We start from the raw sequence: 21,278 nt of genomic DNA, 5'->3' as shown, positions 1-21,278 counted from the left end.
TATTTTCCTGTAATGTCCATTACATCATATTCTCCTCATCAGTCCAGTCCTTTCCAGTATTTCCTTCTGGAATACTTTTCCTAACTCTTCCATCATTTTTTTTTATTTCTTCTTTTCTATTCCCTCCCCTATTCTTCACAGCACCAACTTTATTTTTAATAGCATACAAATGTCTCCCTTTAGTCTCCCTGTCCCACTGGTATTGCCATTCTTTAATGGCTTCTTTCCATATTATACTCTTTCCTTCAGGTTTTGACAATTTAATATTTTTTAAAGTCCCCCTGTAGTCAATTATTTTATCCCTTAAAACTCATCTTTGATCACCAAAATGACATATATAGTGAAAAAAAATTCTTCATGCCTTAAAATAGCTTGAATGTAACTCTACACCCTTGCCTCATTTAATATACACGGATCAATTAATATGCAAATTAGCCCCGCCTCCACTCGCTTGCGCCAGCTCGGAGAGTCTAGTGTTGCTATAGTGACGAGCAATTTGTTGTTTGTGTTGTGGATATTTAAGAAAAAAAGCTTGCTTCGCTTCATACATTCAGTTTAATTTCTGACGCTTAAATTGTGTTTTAAATTATGAATTGGTAAAACGCCTTTGCAAAACGGTCTGAATCCACTTGCATTTCTTTGGACTGCTCTCTCACTGAATCACCTGAAGCGATTTCTCAGTAAAACAGTATCGAGAGAACAAGCAGCCGTTTTCCTCTGTGAACATGCGCTAAATGAATGTTTGACAATTTCGTTGCTTTTTGGAGTTCAGATTTTTAAAAAAACATTCAGATGAAATCCTGCAGGCGCCCGTGCCTTCTCCATACATGAAATAAATGCACGTCCTTGAATAAGCACGGATTTCCAGCGGATTTTCTTGAAGTTATCAGGTAGGCTAATATCTATGGTTTGATTCATTCCAGAGGCAGCCAAAATCAGAATTTATAATGGACTGAATAAAGCTTTCTCAGAACTTGGCGTGCGATTCCACACTGACTGAATATGCACATGAATCACGGTCACACGCACACGCTCAGAGCAATATTGTTTTAGCTATGTTTTATAGTTTTAAAATATTTCGAAGGACAAAAACATGAACTTTACTGGCTTTACTTAAAGTCAGCTGTCACTTTATGCGCTCGCACACTTGACACAGCCCTTGCGATGGCTCTGTCATTAATTAATATGAATTAATATAGATAGTCTTTTGCTTGACTATGTTATCAAACAGCTAATAACGTGTTGCTAATGTTACACAAACCATGCTCCTGTTCTTCATCTCAGAGTCAGACAGCTGCTTTCTAACAATGAGTATCCTTACAAACGTTTTTAACAACTCAGAACGTGGACAAGGCATATAGTTCATATAACATCGTAAAAGACTCGCTATATTGCTAAATCAACACAGTTTTTCAATTCAACAGAAAATTTACCGGGATAACCTGGCTTCTCTCGAGACTCTCCAGCTTCAGAGCAGTCAAAGTTAATGATATGCTAAAGCCTGCTGGCACATTGTTGTGATTGGTTACAAGGTAGTCTGTGACGTCACAAACACCCACAATTTCAAACCGCAGGTTTTTGGTTTACTGCAGTTTCAAACATAAAATACTCAGCAATGGTGCTAACTTATGAATTTGCACATGGTTTGTCTTAAAGCATATTAAAAACACTACATATAAACTTGATTTTCACCACAGGGGGGCTTTAACAGCTTCACAAGATGCAATGGAAACACGAGGGTTATTAATACAACTGGAATAATGTCTATCAAGAAACACCTGTGAACAATCAAGATGATCAACCAATCAGAACATAAGACAAGGGAAGCACAAGATATAAGGCTTGTTCGAGATGCACCGGCGATGCGTAAACCGATCAGCAAATGACATCAAAGTAATTGGCGACTGGAGAGCATATACGACTTTTTTGTATTTTTTGCATGTGATGAAATACATTAATTCAGTGCTGTCAATATCTGGTGTATCGGCATTGTTTGCCATAGTAATGACTAGGGGTGAAACGGTTCGCAGTGAAACGCGAGCGCAGGTGAGACATGAACAGCACACGCTTCTGTCTGTGTTTAAACTTAACTCATTTAAGCCTGAATGCATGTGTCCAGTATCAGTGTACTACTGAGTAGTGTATTATGTCTTAAAGAGACAGCAGCCCTTGCATTCCTGCTGTCTGAATGTGTTTTTAATGGTAATCAAACAACAAAAGATAAGGAAATCACTCATTGCTCATGACTGAATTGTAACTTAATAATTAATAATGATTGATCTTTATTTAATTTATACAGTGAAGATTACATGCATGTTGTTTTACATTTTATTGGATTCTTTATTCAATTCTGTACCTGAAAACTGGATACATGAAAAACCTGAAAAGCTTTATTTTTTATCTTTGCTTTACTGTATTTGTTTGTGCCGTTTAATTATTTGTTCTTATTTTCATGATTTTAATTTGACAGTAGTAATTTTTTACCAGAACATAGCACATAACGAACCGTACCGAAACCGTGATACAAACCGAACTGTGAGTAATCTGAACCGTTGCACCCCTAGTAATGACTCAAGCGATATACATACTTAAAACCTGATCTGACCGTTCAGAGTCAGACTAAGATGTATTCTGGATTTAGATCAGAAAACCACATATGGATGTGGTTTGATTTGGGATTGTAAAGATAATTGATTTAGTATGTTTGTTTCAAATTACCAAAAAAAAAAAAAAAGTGATTTGAGATATGCCAAAAAGATTGATAAGTTTTAAGATGCGCCAAATGTGAAATAGGTGAAAGATCTAGACTGCAGGCAGCAGGCTAATTCAGCACCCAGACTCTTCTGCAATGAAGCCATGCTGTTGTTGTTGGAAAGGCGGGACTTAGCTCACCTGTCAATCATCATCTATGACGCAGCCGAATGAAGCAAGAGACAAACTTGACTGAGACTGGGAGAAATAACCTCAATTTTTGTGTTATTGTGTGCGTCTATGACTGATTGTGAGTACCCGTTCTAATCATTAGATAATCTTTATTACTCGTAGTATTTGATTACCGGTCAAGTTTGCATTTCTCCATTATTATTGAGTTAATCTGAATGAACAGTGTTAAAGCAAACTAGCGCGTTCACGCGCTGTGTGTTCACGATTACATCATTGCAGATTGTGATATCTTCACCCTGTTCCGTATATGTTTATTCATGTTACAATGCTACTATGTTATTCATGTCAAGTTTATATGGGAGTACTGTATAGTGCGCTGTGTGATCTTTATTGCCAGTATACGGACACTTTCGGTTTCAACGTGCCGATTATGTTTACATAAATGATGACAGCGCCATACTACATAGTATTTTTCCACTGAAAGTTAATACTCTATATTGTAGTTATGTGTACTATAGCATTTTATAGTGGAATTTGATGTGTAATGTGATTTAATTTATATAACAGTCAAGACATTTTATGCTGATTATTTCTTTATATGTGCTTCATTGTAGTACCACACATCTACCCACAAATTCTCGACCTCCCACTCATGTACATCTTCAGTGTTCAATAAACCCCTTTGATTTAATCTGATTGCCTTGATCCATTCCTGTGTTGTGATATACACACACAGAGAGGAAGGCTAGAGACATTAGAATCACCTTAGAATACAATCCTTTTTCAACTCCTTAACAGTTGTAATAGCTGCACTATGTGGTTTTGCATTGTCGTGCTGAAATACACGAGGCCTTCCCTGAAATAGATGTCGTCTGGAGGGGAGCATATGTTGCTCTAAAACCTTTATATATCTTTGAGCATTCATAGTGCCTTTCTAAAACACACAAGCTGCCCATACCGTGTGCACTTATGCACCCCCATACCATCAGAGATGCTGGCTTTTGAACTGAATGCTGATAAAACGCTGGAAGGTCTCCCTACTCTTTACCCCGGAGGACACGTGCGTGATTTCCAACAAGAATTACAAATTTGGACTCGTCTGACCATAGAACACTTTTCCACTTTGAAATAGTCCATTTTAAATGAGCCTTGGCCCACAGGACACAATGGCACATATGGCTTCCTTTTTACATGATAGAGCTTTAGTTGGCATCTGCAGATGGCACGGCGGATTGTGTTTACCGACAGTGGTTTCTGGAAGTATTCCTGGCTCCATTTAGTAATGTCATTGACACAATCATGCCGATGAGTGTCGTCTGAGGGCCTGAAGACCACAGGCATCCAAAAAAGGTCTTTGGCCTTGTCCCTTATGCACAGAGATTTCTCCAGTTTCTCTGAATCTTTTGATGATGTTATGCACTGTAGATGATGAGATTTGCAAAGCCTTTGACAATTGAGGAACATTGTTTTTAAAGTATTCCATAATCTTTTAACACACTCTGTCAAGATTGGAGAGCCTCTGCCCATCTTTACTTCTGAGAGACTCTGTCTCTCTAAGACATCCCATTTATAGCTAATCATGTACAGACCTGATATCAATTAACTTAATTAGTCGCACCCAACTTTTTTGAGACCTGTAGCAGGCATCAAATTTGAAATGAGCTCAATTACTGGATAGAAGTGTAAAATCTCTCCGTTTAAACAGTAGTTATGTTCTATTGTGAATAAAATATCGGCTCATGTAATTTTGAAGTCTTTTAGTTTTCATTTTATTCAAATTTTAAAAAAATCCCAACATTTCCGGAATTCAGGTTGTAACTATAAAATACTAGCATTCCTAGTAGTCCCATCAACCTGAAAAGTAAAACAACTTGTCAAAAAAAATGAAATTTGTCTTCCAATTTTCATTATGATATTTTTCAGCAAGGGTCATGAAACTAAATTTTCTGAGATTTTAACAGGTATGTGTGTTGAACATCACTGAATACAATGTTAGCATCTGTTAGATTTAATTGTAGAGAAAAAGTCTTTAATTTTAAGATTTTTTTCTACTATTTTTGTCTTCCGAGTTTAAAATCTTCACCGTGTCCACGTCACAAGTGGTGACGTAGCGGCACGATAACACTTCGGTGACTTGTCGGTGTCTCATAATTATTAATGAGACTGAGTTTTCTTATCCTATTTATTATTCCGGACACCACGTAATTCTTTCAAATGACAGACATGTCAAACTTAGATCGCGCAATAGATGAGAGAGGCGTTCATGAGTCTTAAAGGGGTGGTTCAGTGTTTTTTTTTCTAGACTTGATTGTGTTTTTGGGGCGCAGTTTAACTTGTCTTATTGCTTCGTTTTTTTTGAAAACCCTGTATTTTTCATATATTTTACCTTTATTCTACACCTCTGTTTCCAATGTCATTTGAATGGCTCGTTTCACTTCCTGCTTCTCTGAAGCCACTCCCTACAAAATACGCAATGTGCTCAGATTGGTTAGCGGACCCAGTGTATCGTGATTGGCTGGAGTGTCCGGGAACGCCACACCCCTTACCGTTAGTTGTTACCGGTTACGTGTGCTTCGGTGGAAATGTAAATAATGGCGTCTATATTTCTGTATCAAATTGAGCCGAATCAGAACCAGTTGAAGAGGGTAAAGCAGAACCTCTGCAATCGCGGCTTTTAAAGGACGTTTATGAATGTTTATGAATATCTCTGTTTGCATTGAACTTTCAGCGCTGTAACTTTGCAGATACTGTTTATGCTCAAGCAGCAACGTTACACACTAACTAAAGTTAAAAAAGTTCAATCGCAATGAACCACCCCTTTAAGTGTTTGTTTTTGTGGTAGTCTATAAAAGTTAGGGTGTATTGCAAGACTGTCGGCAGGTGGTTGGTTGGCCTTCAAATACCGACACATTGGTTTGTGCGCAGCAAATTTCTCCAGAGAGCTACGAGAACGGGAGAAAGGTGGACTTCGGCCTTATAGAGGGTATGCACGTGATGTCACCGTTGACCGTTATGACTGCGGTTACGCCCACTGAGTGGCACAAAGACTGAGCGGCAGCATTGATTTTCAGTGTGAATGTCGCGAAAAACACACAAAACACTTCCAAAAAGGGAAAGAGCTTTGCGATTGACTGTACAAATAGCTTTGACACAAAACCTGAGGTATATATTTAAAAACTGCAGAAAGCTACAGAAAAAAGAAGCAAATGTATCGTTGCAATTCACAGAAACAGCTGGACTTGCAGTTATCATTTTGTGTCAAATTGTTTGATTTTGAGGTAAAATCATACCGTATATATTGTATTGTTATATATTGTGTTGACAACTCATCAATTAAATATTTACCATCTTATAGTCTGCATAACTGGGTGTTTTTAAATAAACACTGACAAAAACTATACAAGTTTTAGGGCTGGACGATATGACGAAATATATAACACTGATATAAGTGATTACTCATATTTAGACCTTCCTATATTGTAGTTATATAAAATATTCACATGCAGGATTTGCTTTATGTATTTTCCCGGCATCAAAATCAGGCACATATAAATGCATGCCAATATCCATGGATTAGGTTTCTTTGACATGTCATAAGGAACACTTTCGAGCCTAACCTTTAGTGTAATCGTTTGATTTACTCGCGTTTTCGCAGTTTCCCCTATTAAATCCAGTCATGCAGCAGGTTCTTTTGCCACTCAGTCCAGCTGAGGGAGCGCGTTCCGGCGAAAGTGACATCTATGCATACCCTCTAAAAAAGCATGTCAGAAGTACTGAGGGAAAACGTGCGCAGGTGGTTGTGGAGGATTTTGTCAGGTTAGTATATTCTGGAAAAATCACAAATAGTGAAGCAGTTCAATTTTATTCACAGCCTGTAACTTTTGTCCATTCTGCAGGGTGATTCTGAGGACCTTTGGTGTGAAACAGAGTTGCAGTTGGTGTCATTTCATTCAGTCTGGCAAACAACCATGACCTAAATTACTGAATATCTACACCGAAATTTCTGCCTTGGATAAAAAGTATTTTTTTGTGTGTGTGAAGCAAGAACTTGATTAATAAACATTTTATTTCCTAACAACACATTCTGTTGATTGTATGTGGGGAGTTTTAGAGATCATATTGTAATTTGACATCTTGATCGATTTGTCAGAATTGACAAACACCAAACACTTTTCAGTGAAAAGATGGTTTCGATTCTTCTCAGCAGACTTGGTTTCCTGTGGGGGGGTCCACATCTCATTGCACGTGGTCCGGCAACTTCTTTCTGTGGCACGCAAAGACATCTTAAATAACTTTGATGTACTGCAAAGTCATGAGCCTCACCACAGATTAGAAATAGTTTATTCTTACTGGAAGCACCTGAAAATTTATGTTAGCTCAGACCTGTTATGAGACTACTAGTATAGCATTAAATTGTCATGAAGAAAACTGAGGAAATTCTTCAAAAAAACTGTTTCCACACAGGTTTCTCAGAACATTCTCCTCATCTGCCATTGGTCAAACAGCCAAACTTGCGCCATTGGCTGAACTGTAGCTATGTCAGGCTGGTTAGTTTTTTCAAAGCAATTGAGCAATGTTTTGACAAACAGAGCCACAGTGTTCATACTTTTCAGGAAAATCAACTTAAATGTATTATTTATAGTATTAAAATTCCCAAAATGTTATTTACTCACTCCCTATTTTTAGGAGGCTAGTTTTTGGTTTTCGAGTTATTTTTGCCTCAAATTCTTTTTTTCTTTTTTTTTCTCCATATAGTTGTGGTTGTTTATGGCAAAATCAATGGGGGAAAAACCTTCAATGGTATTGGTGCAGGTCAGGGGGATAAAAACATGAATGTGGAATTTCAAATATTTCAAAATATCTCCTAAATATGTGCTTACAGCTACACATTGTGAAAGGCATAAGGTCTTACATTTTTGTACACAGATACCACAGTTTTTAAAGAAATGATTTACCCAAAAACTTGTCAGTTTGTTGCAAACTCATATGATTTTCTTTCATTTGTGGATAGCTTTGTGCGATGAACAGACATTGAAGTAATTATTCATTGAAAATATTTCCTCCAGTGAGCTGGAGTTCATTGAGCAATTTGTGAAATTAAAAAAATGAAAGTTCACGGGGTACCTCAGGGTTCAGTTCTTGGACCCCTCCTCTTCTCCATATACACTACATCACTGTGACCCATCATGGTTTCTCTGACACAGCTCTACCATTCAACCAGATGATCCTACAGTAACTACACAAATCTGAAGCTGTCTGGCGGACATCTCGGCATGGATGAAAGAACATCACCTGCAGCTCAACCTGGCAAAGACTGAGAGCACGATTTCACCATCCAGCTAGGTTCATCATCAATTACCCCATCAAGGTCGGTCAGAAATTTAGGAATAATCTTGCTGATCTTCAAAGACGACACTGTGTGAGGCCTGCCCAATCGGCTCAACAGCGGTTTTCCCACAGGACGGGGAAGGTTTCTTGTGCATTCGGTCTTTTCAGTGTGGCAAAGTAGTTTAATTCCAAGTAAACTTTTATCTGACTCCATTTTATTATGACCTCGAATTTAGTTTAGAATGTCAACTGATTATTGGTCATTTGTATAATAATTTAGCTCTACATTTGAATATTCTATTTAACTCTTTACTCTTATTGTACTTGTTCATTCGGTTCTCAGAGTCGCACAGAGTCCTCGCACTGGCCATTCATTAATTATGCAGGCCCACGATCACAAACTCGCCAGTCTTGGTCACTAGACAGAGGTAATTGACTATACTGTTTAGAAGGCCGCTTTCATGCTTGCTCTATCTAAAAGTATTTGTTTAGTCCCCATAGATTTGTATACACTTGAATTAGAGTAACACTATCTCTAGTCAGAGGTCACAACCACTACTACAGATAAGCCGACCAATATTACTTCTCTGATAGTAGCTTTGGTTTGGTTATGCCATGGTTTTCCATGTACACTTAGCTAGAGTAACATTACATTAAACAGAGGTAAGGCTCACCCTATTTAGGTTGGTCGATCAACATTTTGTTGTCCTAAATGGAAATTCCCTTTTTAGCCTTTACAGTCTAAGTATACTTGAACTAATGTCAAGCGTTATTCGGAGCTCTAAAATCTCAGTTGGTGTGCCCTACGCTCCACTCAAAACTGGACTTTAGTCCGTTACTAACCTGATGTAGATTTGCGGTAACAATGGATACATCGTAATCTACTGAAGTCAATAATTTCAGAGTAAGTCAGAATAAAATCAAATGTGACAATTTATTAGTCAGGTAAATGTATCATGCCAATTACATAATCAATTCAAAGATGATCAATACAAAACATCAAATGCTCAGAAATAGAGTAAGATGCATACCTGACATTAGAAAAAAGAGTGTCCTGGTCACTCTGAATGTGGGCTCATCTGAATACAGAATCGCCCAGATCCTTTTGCAACATTTCTTTAAATACTCAGACCAAGACAAAACACCCTCCAATGTGGGGCATGAACTTACAATCAGAATTTGCATTGACTAGGGCCACAGACCTAGGGAGTTTGCACCATGCTGTGGAACAGGAAGTAGTTTGGATGGGAAGGGGGCACACCCACAGTTGCAACCAAAGTATCTCTAAACTCTTAAAACCTTTAATACCTTTGGTTTACTTCCATGTAGACGAGACCATTGTACCAGTTGCACTGAGACACTTCAAACGATACCAAACATGTATAGCATTCTGTGATGATTGTTCACATTAAACCATATAGATTTTGGGTGAATTTCAGGTCATCTCTGCATGTAGAGAGAAGAGATGGGGAGGAGGGGGTGAAGACAAGGAAATGAAGATTAAGGCAGGTGTGAGGTGTGATTGACTCAGTGGGATTGCGTCTCGGATCGGGATGTTAATTTCGCAAGAGAGAGTCCAAATGTTAATTTCCAGATAGTCCAGCATCAGTCTTACAACTGCAATGATAGCTCGGTCATGCAGGTTTGCACTACCAATCCTCTAAATCTGTCGAGTATGCGAACAAATTTGACGAGAGGCGACTAAAAAATGTCCTTTATTAGCTAATGGCTAGTAAATTGTACGATTTCAGTCGCCTGTAATTGAGTTAGAGGCAAAAAATAAGTTTAGCGCAGATAAAAAATTTTTGCCTGCTGAGCTTTACATACCATTGCTTGGCTGAGAGCGCCCTCTGTCGAGAGAAAGAGAGAGCACATGCACAAAGAGAGAGCTCATTGACAGAACTGTCTTGATCAGACCAGTGCTGCGTTGTCATGAAAGTTTATCATTTGCACATGTTTTTAAGCCTTGCCAATTTAAACATTCAAGCGCAAGACACAAAAGATAACTTACACTTGCAGTGTGAGAAGTTTTGTGTGCGGCCACATCCGAAGCGCGCCCAGAAAGCCGCGTCTGACAACATGTGAGTTCTGAATTAAGCACTCTTTCACATCTTGCGCTTGAATGGACAATTTCACACAAAATTATGTCAAAATGCCTGTCTTGGCGATTATCCTAGTAAACATATTCGGTTATGTCTTAGGTGAATGTAAACAGTTGAGAATGTAAATGCATTGTGTAACAGTATATTGGATCCATGCATTAGTCTTAAAGTGACAGCAGCCTAATAAACCTGCTGCTGTCTGTGTCATTAATGTTAATCAAACAACAGTCTCACTGCAAAAAATCACTCAAGGCTCTTGACTGAACAACTTTTATAACTTTAATAAGGATTAATCTGTTAAATAATTTATACAGTGAAGACTATGCAGTGATATTTTACATTTGATTACTATATTCAAATTCTGTACCTAATCTATATCTAACTACTTTTAGATCTACCTGAAATGCACTGTTTATTTAATTGGCATCTTTTCTGTTGTGTTTATTTGTGCTACTGCTGGTAGTTTGATTATTTGACTTTATTTTATTACTGACTGTTTACTTGACTTTAATAGCATTTGAAATGTATATTTTATATTATTTTCATGTAGATTTTTTTTTTCATTTGCATTGTTCTTGCATTCCATGTAAAAAATCTGGTGAGTAAAATAAAAAAAATGTACTAGCCAATGGCGACTCAAGCTTCAGTGTGTTCATAGAGGGTTGACTACACAACATCAGGAAGATCAGGCCTTTGGTTCAGGTCAGAGTTTGTGACATTGAACTAATGTGTACTCTAAAATTTCAGCATATCTTCCATGGATCCACCAAATAATTAGAAATGTTCAGTAACTTCATGAAAATTAAAAAGGGAAGAATTGTTTTTCTTGAATTATTCCATTAATCTTTCAAAAAAGTACTGCATCAACCAGTCGATGTGTCCTCGTGGTCACAACCATTTCTAATTATAATATTATAACATGGGGCCACATGTCCAAAGACATTTTACATCAGCTCACATGGTGGCATCTTAACAACTGCCTAAATTTACAGTATGCAAGTATGGCTCATATCTACTGCAATGGGGAAAAAATCTTCAAAACTCTTTTCAGGCTGGTGAAAAATAAAATAAAATAATGAGTAAGTTCATTGTTGCACGTTGTCGAGACGTGAATGTGAAACAACTGAATGTGCAATAAACACTAATAATAAACTTCTGCAGTTACTTAAACCCACCACCAGAGGTCAATCTTGGTACTTGCTCACATGCATTAGTTGTCAGTGGCCTCTCTGTATGAGAGGCCTCTCTGTGGCCTCTCATACAGCATTACAAAGCCTCAAATACAGGCTTTTTTCGCTGTGTATATAACGGTCCCCCCCCCCCCCCCCCCCCTCTTTTTTGTAATTTTTTTTTTATCTCGTGTCGTGATAAAAGCTTGTACAAAGAGTTTCTGCCTTTCACAAAATAAAAATAATTAAAATAATAACAATTTATTTGATAAAACTTTTGGCTGTCATGGAAAATGGTCTAATGTTGACATACTGAATTATATAAAAGCATTATTGTGACATAAAAAAAAAATTAAGACATAAAAAGTCGAAATTATGACAAGTCAGTTGAGATAAAAAGTCTAAGTTATAGCATACTAAATCATAATTATGACTAAATCATAGTTCTGAGATATTAAAAAAAAATAATTTCGACTTTTAATCTCATAAATATGATCAGTACGACTTCATTATGATTTTCAAAAGCATGATTTTTTTTCCCCCTATGTGGTGGAAATGGACTCCTATAAAACTAAGCCAACTGTTTGCTATCCTTATAAGGTGAGACACAACAGGCAAAAACACTGTTTTTTCATGCATTGGTCAATTTTGAGATTTTGGGCTATCTGGCTTTTCATAAAGTGGTGTTTCAAACTAGTGGAAAGAAAACATCCAAAATACACTTTTAAGTGTTGCTTTTATTGCACTTTATCTATTTGCTTATATAGAAAAAAGCATCAAATTCTAATCAAAGTTGCTGTTTTTTGTTACTTTTAGTGGGGTTCAGATTGGTCTTATTGGACTGCATTTTTAAGAGACATGAATTATTGACCGGACCCCTTCTGTTCTATTTGGGAGATACAGGATGTTGTGATGGGAATTTGGTGATCACCCATGCGTGAAATTGAGAGACTTGAAGGTATATATTCCAAACACCCTAGCAACATGGCGAACACCTTAGCAACCACACAGAAACACCCTAGAACTGTGGCTAGAATTGTTGTTATTTGATGTTAATGAAATGTCTGTGAAATTATTAAATGCTTTTCACAGATGTGTAGCCAATGTATTCAGACAATGACACGAGAAAATTTGTTCAGTGTTTGTATTGAGTTCAGGTGAATATACAGTACATTAAACAGTACAATAGTTAAAGACTGTCACAATATTTCAGTAGAAACAGACCATATATTTGCACTTAATGCAAAATTGTATTCATTTAAACAAAAGGGGAATAATCATGATTATTATACATATTTAATATAATCTTGTGCACCAGTTCATTGCAGGTTACCGATTCTAACACTTGCAGTTTATTAGGTTGCTAAATAAACTTGGTTGTTAATATTACATCAATAACAAGAGATACAATATGTTTTTGTGCTTAAAAGTTGTGCTTGTAAAGGGTCTGTTCACACCAAGTTTAAAGTGACTAAAATACATGAAAGTATAAAATATTTGCAAACCATTTTTTTGCACCAAAACTGTTTTGTCTGAAAAGTTTGGATACCTGAAGAAACGGCATTTGATCAATTTAAATAAATCAATCTTGTGTCCGTATATACAAAACTAAAAGGTTAATCTTAAAATCTTGCCGACTTGGTGTGAATAGGCCTGAAATCTACAGGACATAACATCAAAAATACACATAAAAAGCCATTCATATGACAATATCATGACTATATGCCTGACATTTAACAGTAAAAAGAATAACTTAGTTTCAAAGAATGGCAGTTAAACTCATGTGCTCTATACATTTAAAGTGAGAAGTGCAATAAGTTAATAGTGGTTAGCTTCAGCTTAGTTTGGTGCACTGGTCATACGGTTTTGTGTCTGTGATAACAGTCTGTTATGAGTTCTTTAAGCTGAAGTGTGTATTTTTTATTCGTTAAAATCGTCTATCCTGGTTTAATGTGCAGATAAACTGCTAGTAAACCATTCGTAGTGTGAGTTACCAAACGTTGGCTATGTTCGGAATAGCATACTACAAGTAATGTTTCTGTAGTGTATAGTATTTATGCTGTGCATAGTATGTATAATTTCTGTATGCTTAGAATGCCCAGGTGTAAATGTGCAGTATATATCCCATAATGCAATGTGCTCGGCTGGAGTCAATTTTATGTGGGACGAAAAAACTAGAAGCTATGATTTTTAACTAAATTTTCTTGGCTTATTATTTATTGTTGCATAATGTGTACCGTTTCATATTCTTTAAAAAAAAAATAGTAGGCCATATTCAGAGTATAGTGAGCATTTTGCAGTAGTGTTGTCAAAAGTACTGACTTTGATACCAAGTCGATACTGAAATTTTAAAAATGTGACCCTTTGAGTGCTGTTGAGCGGATTCGTAAACACCTCTGATTGGCCATTGTGTTCACACGTTATTGGCTACAATGAACAACGTACGGGAGCGTTTAAAAGCACGCCGAAGTGTTTGAATTTGAAAGCGGGAGCTCCCGTGTGTATCTGTGTAAGCGCATTGATGTCTATTTACGACATGTTTTTGAAGCGTTGATCATTGTAGCCAATCACAGATATATCTGATGAGTGCGAATCCGCTCAACAGCGCTCAAAGCGTCACATTTTTAAAATTTTACAGTAGCGTCTGGAACACTGTATGAACGTGCAACGAGAGTCAAGCCTGTATTCTCTTACTAGTAATCGTAACGACGTGACCAACGTAATATTAAAGATGGCGACGCCCATAAAACTGAAAAGTCTCATCACTTTTGACATGACAAGAGACCAATTGAACCGTGAGTTTATCCATTCAACCTTCATTAACCAACAGCAGCATGTAAACACGCGATAGCCGGAGTGTTTAAAGGTGCACTATGTAATATTTTCTGTCCACTAGAGGTCGCTAGAGGCCTATTCAAAACAAAGGCGTAGCTTGACGACGCCAAGTTTAAGCGCGGAATCTTGGGACATGTGGTCTTAATCCAAAGCCACTGGAAGGCAAGCCTGCAACCTTTAGCCAAAAAAGCGTAACGGCTAATGCTAACGCTCCGCCCCCGGCGGTACGCAAGGAAAGGAGATCAGAGGCTGTTTTTTGAATGGATGTCAATGGGTAAGAGGCTTCACTATGCTGATTAAACCACTTTTGTGGGGAAATAGCTAATCATTTAATTAAACGACATCCTGTTTGCTAATCTTTAGCATGTTTTACACTAAACAATACTTTTGTTGGGAACTATATGTAGATTTTAACTTGATAAAAATGTATTATTTAAGAGAAGGCAGACTAGGGAACGTTGCGTCTGATGTCACTGCCATTACACGATAGGCTGAGAGGTGCCGCACGTGATTAAGTTAGCCGTTATGCTTTCTCCAATGGTAGAAACAGACACTCTTATCTCCCCCATTATATACAATCTCTGCTTCATCTCAGTGGTCGGTGCAAAAGAATTAGGATAGGACTCGGGAACAAATCATGTTCATGGATGCGATTATTAACGTTACTGTAGTATGAAGCAAAGCAGGACCGAGTGTTGTGGGAGCTGAACGAGGCCGGTGGAGCGATTGCGCAACACACGCCTCACGGCAGCGGAACTTTTATTGTGCCACAGTCGCCGGCACCGCTTCCGCTTTTCCGGTCATGAGTATGAGGTAACGCAGCTCTGTTTATCATATTAGATACATTTGAGAGTGCTGAAAATGATGTTATAACGTTACTCTGTGCATTCACTCTGCGGCTGCTGTGAGACACTGTTGCACACTGCAGTAAGATTTAGTAATATGATTTTAGAATAGGCTATCATATTAAATGCTGGATGGCTTGTGTTGATAAATGGCATTAATTTTAAAACGTATTGTATGATGGAGAAAATGCTGTATTACTGTTATTAAAAATAAAGCTGCATCTGATTATGATATGTTAGCTACTTCACAAAATAGTGTTTTTCTCTGAGGCATGGTAAAAGCATGGTACTCGCAAAAAATCAAGAAAATTAGATTTAAACAATAAGACTAAATGTGTTGAGCTATATAACAATAATTAGTTTTCTGTCTATAAGACCCTTATCTATTAAAACATGTAATATATTAAAGCATCTTTGGTGTTTCCATGGTTTCTACAAAATAAAAGCGGAAACCGAGGGTAACGCGGGTATGATGCAATTGACAGGCGACTCCTCACACGTCCTGGAGCCTTGGTTAAAACTGCAATTTTCTCACGATTTACAAATAGTTGCAAACATTTTGGATATTGTAAGTACTCAAGTGAAAAAAATATATAACACTGGCCTAGTGGTTTTTGTATATTTTACTGCAAAATTCATATATATTGCACCTTTAACGTTGCACTCGCGTGTCGCGTCCTTTGCGATGTCTCGCGCATGACACTGCATTTGAATTTGGAAAAGAAACACAAAACTGACGGGAGCCGCTCCGCTGGAGAACAGTGACTGGCTCTAACACTTTAAGATGACACACAGCTCTTGTCTCTGTCGCTGTAAGTTACCGAAAGTTAAACCACACACAAAACACCGGCTCTCTCGCACTGTATGAGGTGACAGACAACTAGTTGTCCAGTGCGGTTCCGTTCACACAGCATGAATATTCCAAGAATGCGGTTGTGAGTCCTGAAAATTTACGGGTGTGAGTTCGGTTATAAAATGCAGTTGTCACTCCTGTAAATAACCGTACTGTGTGTGAACGTAACCGTATTAAGGACTCAAATACAGGACTGACAACCATATTCTGCTGCTGTGTGAACATGGCCCTATATTATTAAAGGTTAAAATTAACAACTCAAATGAATATAATCAGTGTTTTATACTAATAACTTTATAATATTTTAATGATATGAGTAAAAATATCTAAATATGTAATATAGAGTATTTTTAGCCAATAGGCTAGTTACATTTTCTGTTAACATGCTATGGTCATTAAATGGCTTTCCTGAGGTAAATGTAATGTTGACATGATTGATCAATTACATGAGACTGACATTTTGGTAAGTTGTACTGTATTTTTCCAACATTCAACCAGTAGCGGCTCCTGACCGTAAATTTAGGTAGGTGTTTTTATTAATTCATTTGTTTATTTTTATGTATAAGGCTAACTAATTGTAATGTATGGTCTAAATGTGATTTGTATATTTAATGGTGTATTGAACATGTAATTATGTGGGAGCTGATTAGACCACTGTTTTTCCCAGTGTTCAAAGTGCATGTATATGTTTTGTTTTTTATTTCATCTGGCTGCTTTAGGGGGTTGTTGTACTAGACGAGACAGTAGGGGGTGGTGTGATGCAGTGATAAATAGTCTCTTATTGGCATGTTTAGCTGAGTAATCCATGAAACAAACAAAGCAAACAAGCCCTGAAAATTGATAAAAGAACACTTATGCAGACACTTGATATTTAATATTATCAGATGATTAGTTAATTGCATTTGATAGATTTCACTTTCAATAAAACATTTGCAATGGGTTTATAAAAGATGTTTTATACATGTTTGGCTTAAGTTTTTGTTGCATTTACTCTGTTCTGACCAGCAGATGTCACCAGCGTGTGGTGTTTGGAACGCTAAGTTCCAAATCATTTGCGAATTGATTCGAAGTTTTGAAAAGCGTAATTTCTCCCACCACTAATTTTAATAACAGGTCGAAACGGACTTTCTTTGTTTCTCACATTAGAAATGTTAAGTGAGTTTAGTTCCTCAATTCTTCTGTATAACTTTCAATAAAGTATCACATGGCAAGCATCAATCATTCAAAGTGTCTTCATTGTCAAAACCATACAATAATACATGGGGGGAACAAAAGTCATTTCACATTAGTTCACTTGGTGGCCATCTTGGTTACATCCTCATTTTTCATTGGGTTAGGAAACTAAAGAGATAAGGTGTTGCATTGGCCTCCAAATTACCAAGATTTTGATCCAATTGAAAATTTATGGGATGTGCGGGACCAAAAAAAAAAGAAAAAAGATCTTTGTAGGCCCCACCTGATAACTTGCAGAAGTTAAAGGATCTGCTGCTAAAGTCAGGAGGGGGACCTACATATATTAGACAGGTTGTCGTGTGCTGTGTTTCATGAAAGCCAGTAGATCGTTTTCACAATTCTGTGTTTCTCAGAAGCGGAAGTCGTCATAGTTGGTTAAAATTCCATAGCGATGAATGAGAGAATACATTAAATATATTTTGTGTGTTCCCGTTTGCTCAAATAGCAAAAGAAAAACTCAACAACAGTGTTTTCACAACATTCAAAAAGATGAAAAAAAAAAAAAAAATAGAGAGAGAGATTGATAACGGCAGTCAGAAGAGAGAAAGATGTCATTTTTACCGTCACTCCCATAACCACTGTTAGAAACACCCTCACAGCAGCGTTAACTAGTTTTTTGTAATTTGATGCAAAGGTAATATAATACTAAGTATAGTATTGTAAATGTACATACATTTAAAAAAAAAAAAAAAAAATGAAAATATAAAAAACGTTGCGAGATTTACGATGCTGATGACCGTTAAAACGCGTCACCAGTCTGTGAAAAGGGTGAGCTTTGATGAACATCAAATTTTCATGTTGTCTTCTATTTTATCACCTGTTTTTTTTTTTTTTTTTTTTTTTTTTTTTAGGTACAAAGCATATTTTGTAGTTCAAATAAGTTTGTATACTAACACATGGTTTAATGATATATTATGAACTGTAAAATATTCAAAATGCATGCACACATTCTTTATTATTATCATCCAAACCATCTGTGGCTTCAGTGAAACCACAAGGATTAACAAGAACAATACTTTCTAATCGTGTTGATCATACTACAATATTAAAAAAAGAAGTAAAAGTCCACTCAGTGACTCCACCCACCTTTGAAGTATATTTATACCATGTTTAGCCAGTGAGAGCTCACTGATCATCTTCATCATGACCATCATCATCTCTCTGCTCCTGTTGGCCTCTCTGCTGCCACACCTGACCTTCACTGGTGAGACTGATTATTTAACAGCATATTACGATGACTTTTACAAGTGTTTAATTGGTATGTGCTGAATAAGTTGACTAACAGCACTATCTCTCTCTCAGCTCATGTGAATGTGGGTATAGTGAATGGCAAAGAAGCCAAACCCCACTCCAGACCTTACATGGTTTCTCTTCAGGAGTGTGGGAACCATATCTGTGGTGGATTCCTCATTTCTGATCAGTTTGTCCTGACTGCTGCACATTGCTGGACCGGGTAAGAGCTTGTTTAGTGTGAACTGCAATGTTGAGTTAAAAATACTTTTGACTGATAATGACTGAAGTGCACCCTGTATATCAGTTATGACATAAATGACCATTTCCAATACGCTCTTTCAACAGACTTAATATTCTGATGGTTGTTGTTGGTGCTCATGACTTAAGGGACAGCAAGAGTTCAGATCACATCAGAGTGAAGTCCTACATCCCTCATCCAAACTATACATACATTCTTAATCAACATGCTGACGACATCATGCTTTTGAAGGTAACAACCTGTAATACATTTCGTTTTTCAAAATACTAGTTAGGAAACAGTAGCACAAACCACTATGTTTGGATTTCTATCGCAATTTCTTGCTTTAAAAATTACTGAAGGGATTTAAATCATTTCTGTGTAAATGGCCAAGTGCCTCTTTGAGTCTGTTTTCTACATTATTAATTTATTGCTCTGTTTAGCAACAAAAAAAACTGAAAATGTATTCTGTAATAACCTCAAAAACAACAGTATAATCAAACAAATTTCAGTGATATAAAAGATTTTTAAAATTGTTGTATTTTTTAATTATAGCTAGCGAAAAAAGTCGAACTAAACAACAAGGTTGGAGTGATACCAAAGAAAGGAGAAGACGTCAAACCAGATACTGTCTGTAGTGTTGCCGGCTGGGGAAGACTGAATGATGGCTCAGGGAGCAATCTTCTAATGGAGGCAAAAGTTTCTATAATGGATATCAAAAAATGTAGAGATATATGGCAAAGGTTCGACTCAACCTCAGTCTCAGTCTCACAGATGATCTGTGTAAATGGCCATGGTGGATCCTGCTTTGTACGTACAAAAGATGATTCACAGACTTTATGGTACTGTATGAACTGGTTTCACTACTGACGTGTTGATCTGTGTTTCTTAACAGGGGGATTCAGGAGGTCCTTTGGTTTGTGGAAAAACTGCTGTTGGTATCACATCTTTCGGTGACCCACGCTGTAATTCATCTGATCGTCCTAATGTGTATACTAAGATTTCAGCATATATTCAGTGGATCGACGAAGTTACTGGAAATGTGTAGTGACTTCATGGAAACTAAAGAAGGAAGAAATGTTATTCTTGAATTCTTCCATAAACCTTCTTTCAATAAAAGTATCACATGGCAAGCATCAATTATAGTCAAAGTGTTCTCATTGTCACAACCACATATAATTTAGACAACACCTTCACTTTCCAGTCATCCCTGTAGACTCATATCTCTTTGAATGGGAAAAACTGAAATACCTAAAACTGTTGGTGATTTCAAAACAGGAATGATATCATAAACTGTGCTGATTTAACTAAAAAAAAAAAAAAAGCCTGGTAAATCCTCCATGATTTGAGTTGTAAAATAAAGAGCTTTGTAAAAATCTTCCTACAAAAGTTATTTAAAAATGTGGCCAGTCTTAGAGATCTATCCTAGTGAAAAAATAGTATATTTAAGCACAATTTATTTGTATGTACTTTAGTATAACAATGTATTTGTGGCACATTTTAAATCGGTATACTTAAAGTCTGTTAAATTGGAACTAATTTTGTACTAAATGAATTTTAGTTGTCCAAAAGCAGTGCTGAAGTTCAACTAAAGTTGTATTAAATATGCTAAAGTGGAATTATTCCAAGTATACTTAAGTACACTTTAAATATACAGGTGCTGGTCATATAATTAGAATATCGTCAAAAAGTTGATTTATTTCACTAATTCCATTCAAAAAGTGAAACTTATTAATAATATATTACATATTATATTCATTCATTACACACAGACTGATATATTTCAAATGTTTATTTCTTTTCATTTTGATGATTATAACTGACAACTAAGGAAAATCCCAAATTCAGTATCTCAGAAAATTAGAATATTGTGAAAAGGTTCAATATTGAAGACAGCTAATTAACTCAAAACACCTGCAAAGGCCTTTAAATGGTCTCTCAGTCTAGTTCTGTAGGCTACACAATCATGGGGAAGACTGCTGACTTGACAGTTGTCCAAAAGATGACCATTGACACCTTGCACAAGGAGGGCAAGACACAAAAGGTCATTGCAAAAGAGGCTGGCTGTTCACAGAGCTCTGTGTCCAAGCACATTAATAGAGAAGCGAAGGGAAGGAAAAGATGTGGTAGAAAAAAGTGTACAAGCAATAGGGATAACCGCACCCTGGAGAGGATTGTGAAACAAAACCCATTCAAAAATGTGGGGGAGATTCACAAAGAGTGGACTGCAGCTGGAGTCAGTGCTTCAAGAACCACTACGCACAGATGTATGCAAGACATGGGTTTCAGCTGACGCATTCCTTGTGTCAAGCCACTCTTGAACAACAGACAGCGTCAGAAGCGTCTCGCCTGGGCTAAAGACAAAAAGGACTGGACTGCTGCTGAGTGGTCCAAAGTTATGTTCTCTGATGAAAGTAAATTTTGCATTTCCTTTGGAAATCAGGGTCCCAGAGTCTGGAGGAAGAGAGGAGAGGCACACAATCCACATTGCTTGAGGTCCAGTGTAAAGTTTTGCACAGTCAGTGATGGTTTGGGGTGCCATGTCATCTGCTGGTGTTG

At 37.0% G+C, this 21,278-nt stretch overlaps 1 protein-coding gene across 1 annotated transcript; it reads left to right on the top strand.

The window, feature by feature from the left end:
• Nucleotides 1-2,372: 2,372 nt before the first annotated feature.
• Nucleotides 2,373-19,858, top strand: LOC127521003 (cathepsin G-like). Its single transcript, XM_051909833.1, has 6 exons — nucleotides 2,373-3,001; nucleotides 18,363-18,452; nucleotides 18,551-18,701; nucleotides 18,827-18,971; nucleotides 19,275-19,529; nucleotides 19,615-19,858. The coding sequence occupies exons 1-6, from the start codon at nucleotides 2,992-2,994 to the stop codon at nucleotides 19,765-19,767; spliced, it is 804 nt and encodes a 267-aa protein (XP_051765793.1). The 5' UTR covers nucleotides 2,373-2,991; the 3' UTR covers nucleotides 19,768-19,858.
• Nucleotides 19,859-21,278: the final 1,420 nt, after the last annotated feature.

Source organism: Ctenopharyngodon idella, chromosome 10, assembly GCF_019924925.1.
Source record: "Ctenopharyngodon idella isolate HZGC_01 chromosome 10, HZGC01, whole genome shotgun sequence".
In the NCBI taxonomy this organism is placed as follows: Eukaryota; Metazoa; Chordata; class Actinopteri; order Cypriniformes; family Xenocyprididae; genus Ctenopharyngodon; species Ctenopharyngodon idella.
Note: the sequence above shows the minus strand (reverse complement) of the source record. Positions and strands in the feature narration are given on the sequence as shown.

What these genes read in the sequence shown, in the direction of transcription:
- LOC127521003 (XM_051909833.1), top strand. An exon ending in GCTGCACATTGCTGGACCGG is followed by an intron (nt 18,702 to 18,826) that starts GTAAGAGCTTGT and finishes CTCTTTCAACAG; the next exon opens with ACTTAATATTCTGATGGTTG. An exon ending in GCCATGGTGGATCCTGCTTT is followed by an intron (nt 19,530 to 19,614) that starts GTACGTACAAAA and finishes GTTTCTTAACAG; the next exon opens with GGGGATTCAGGAGGTCCTTT.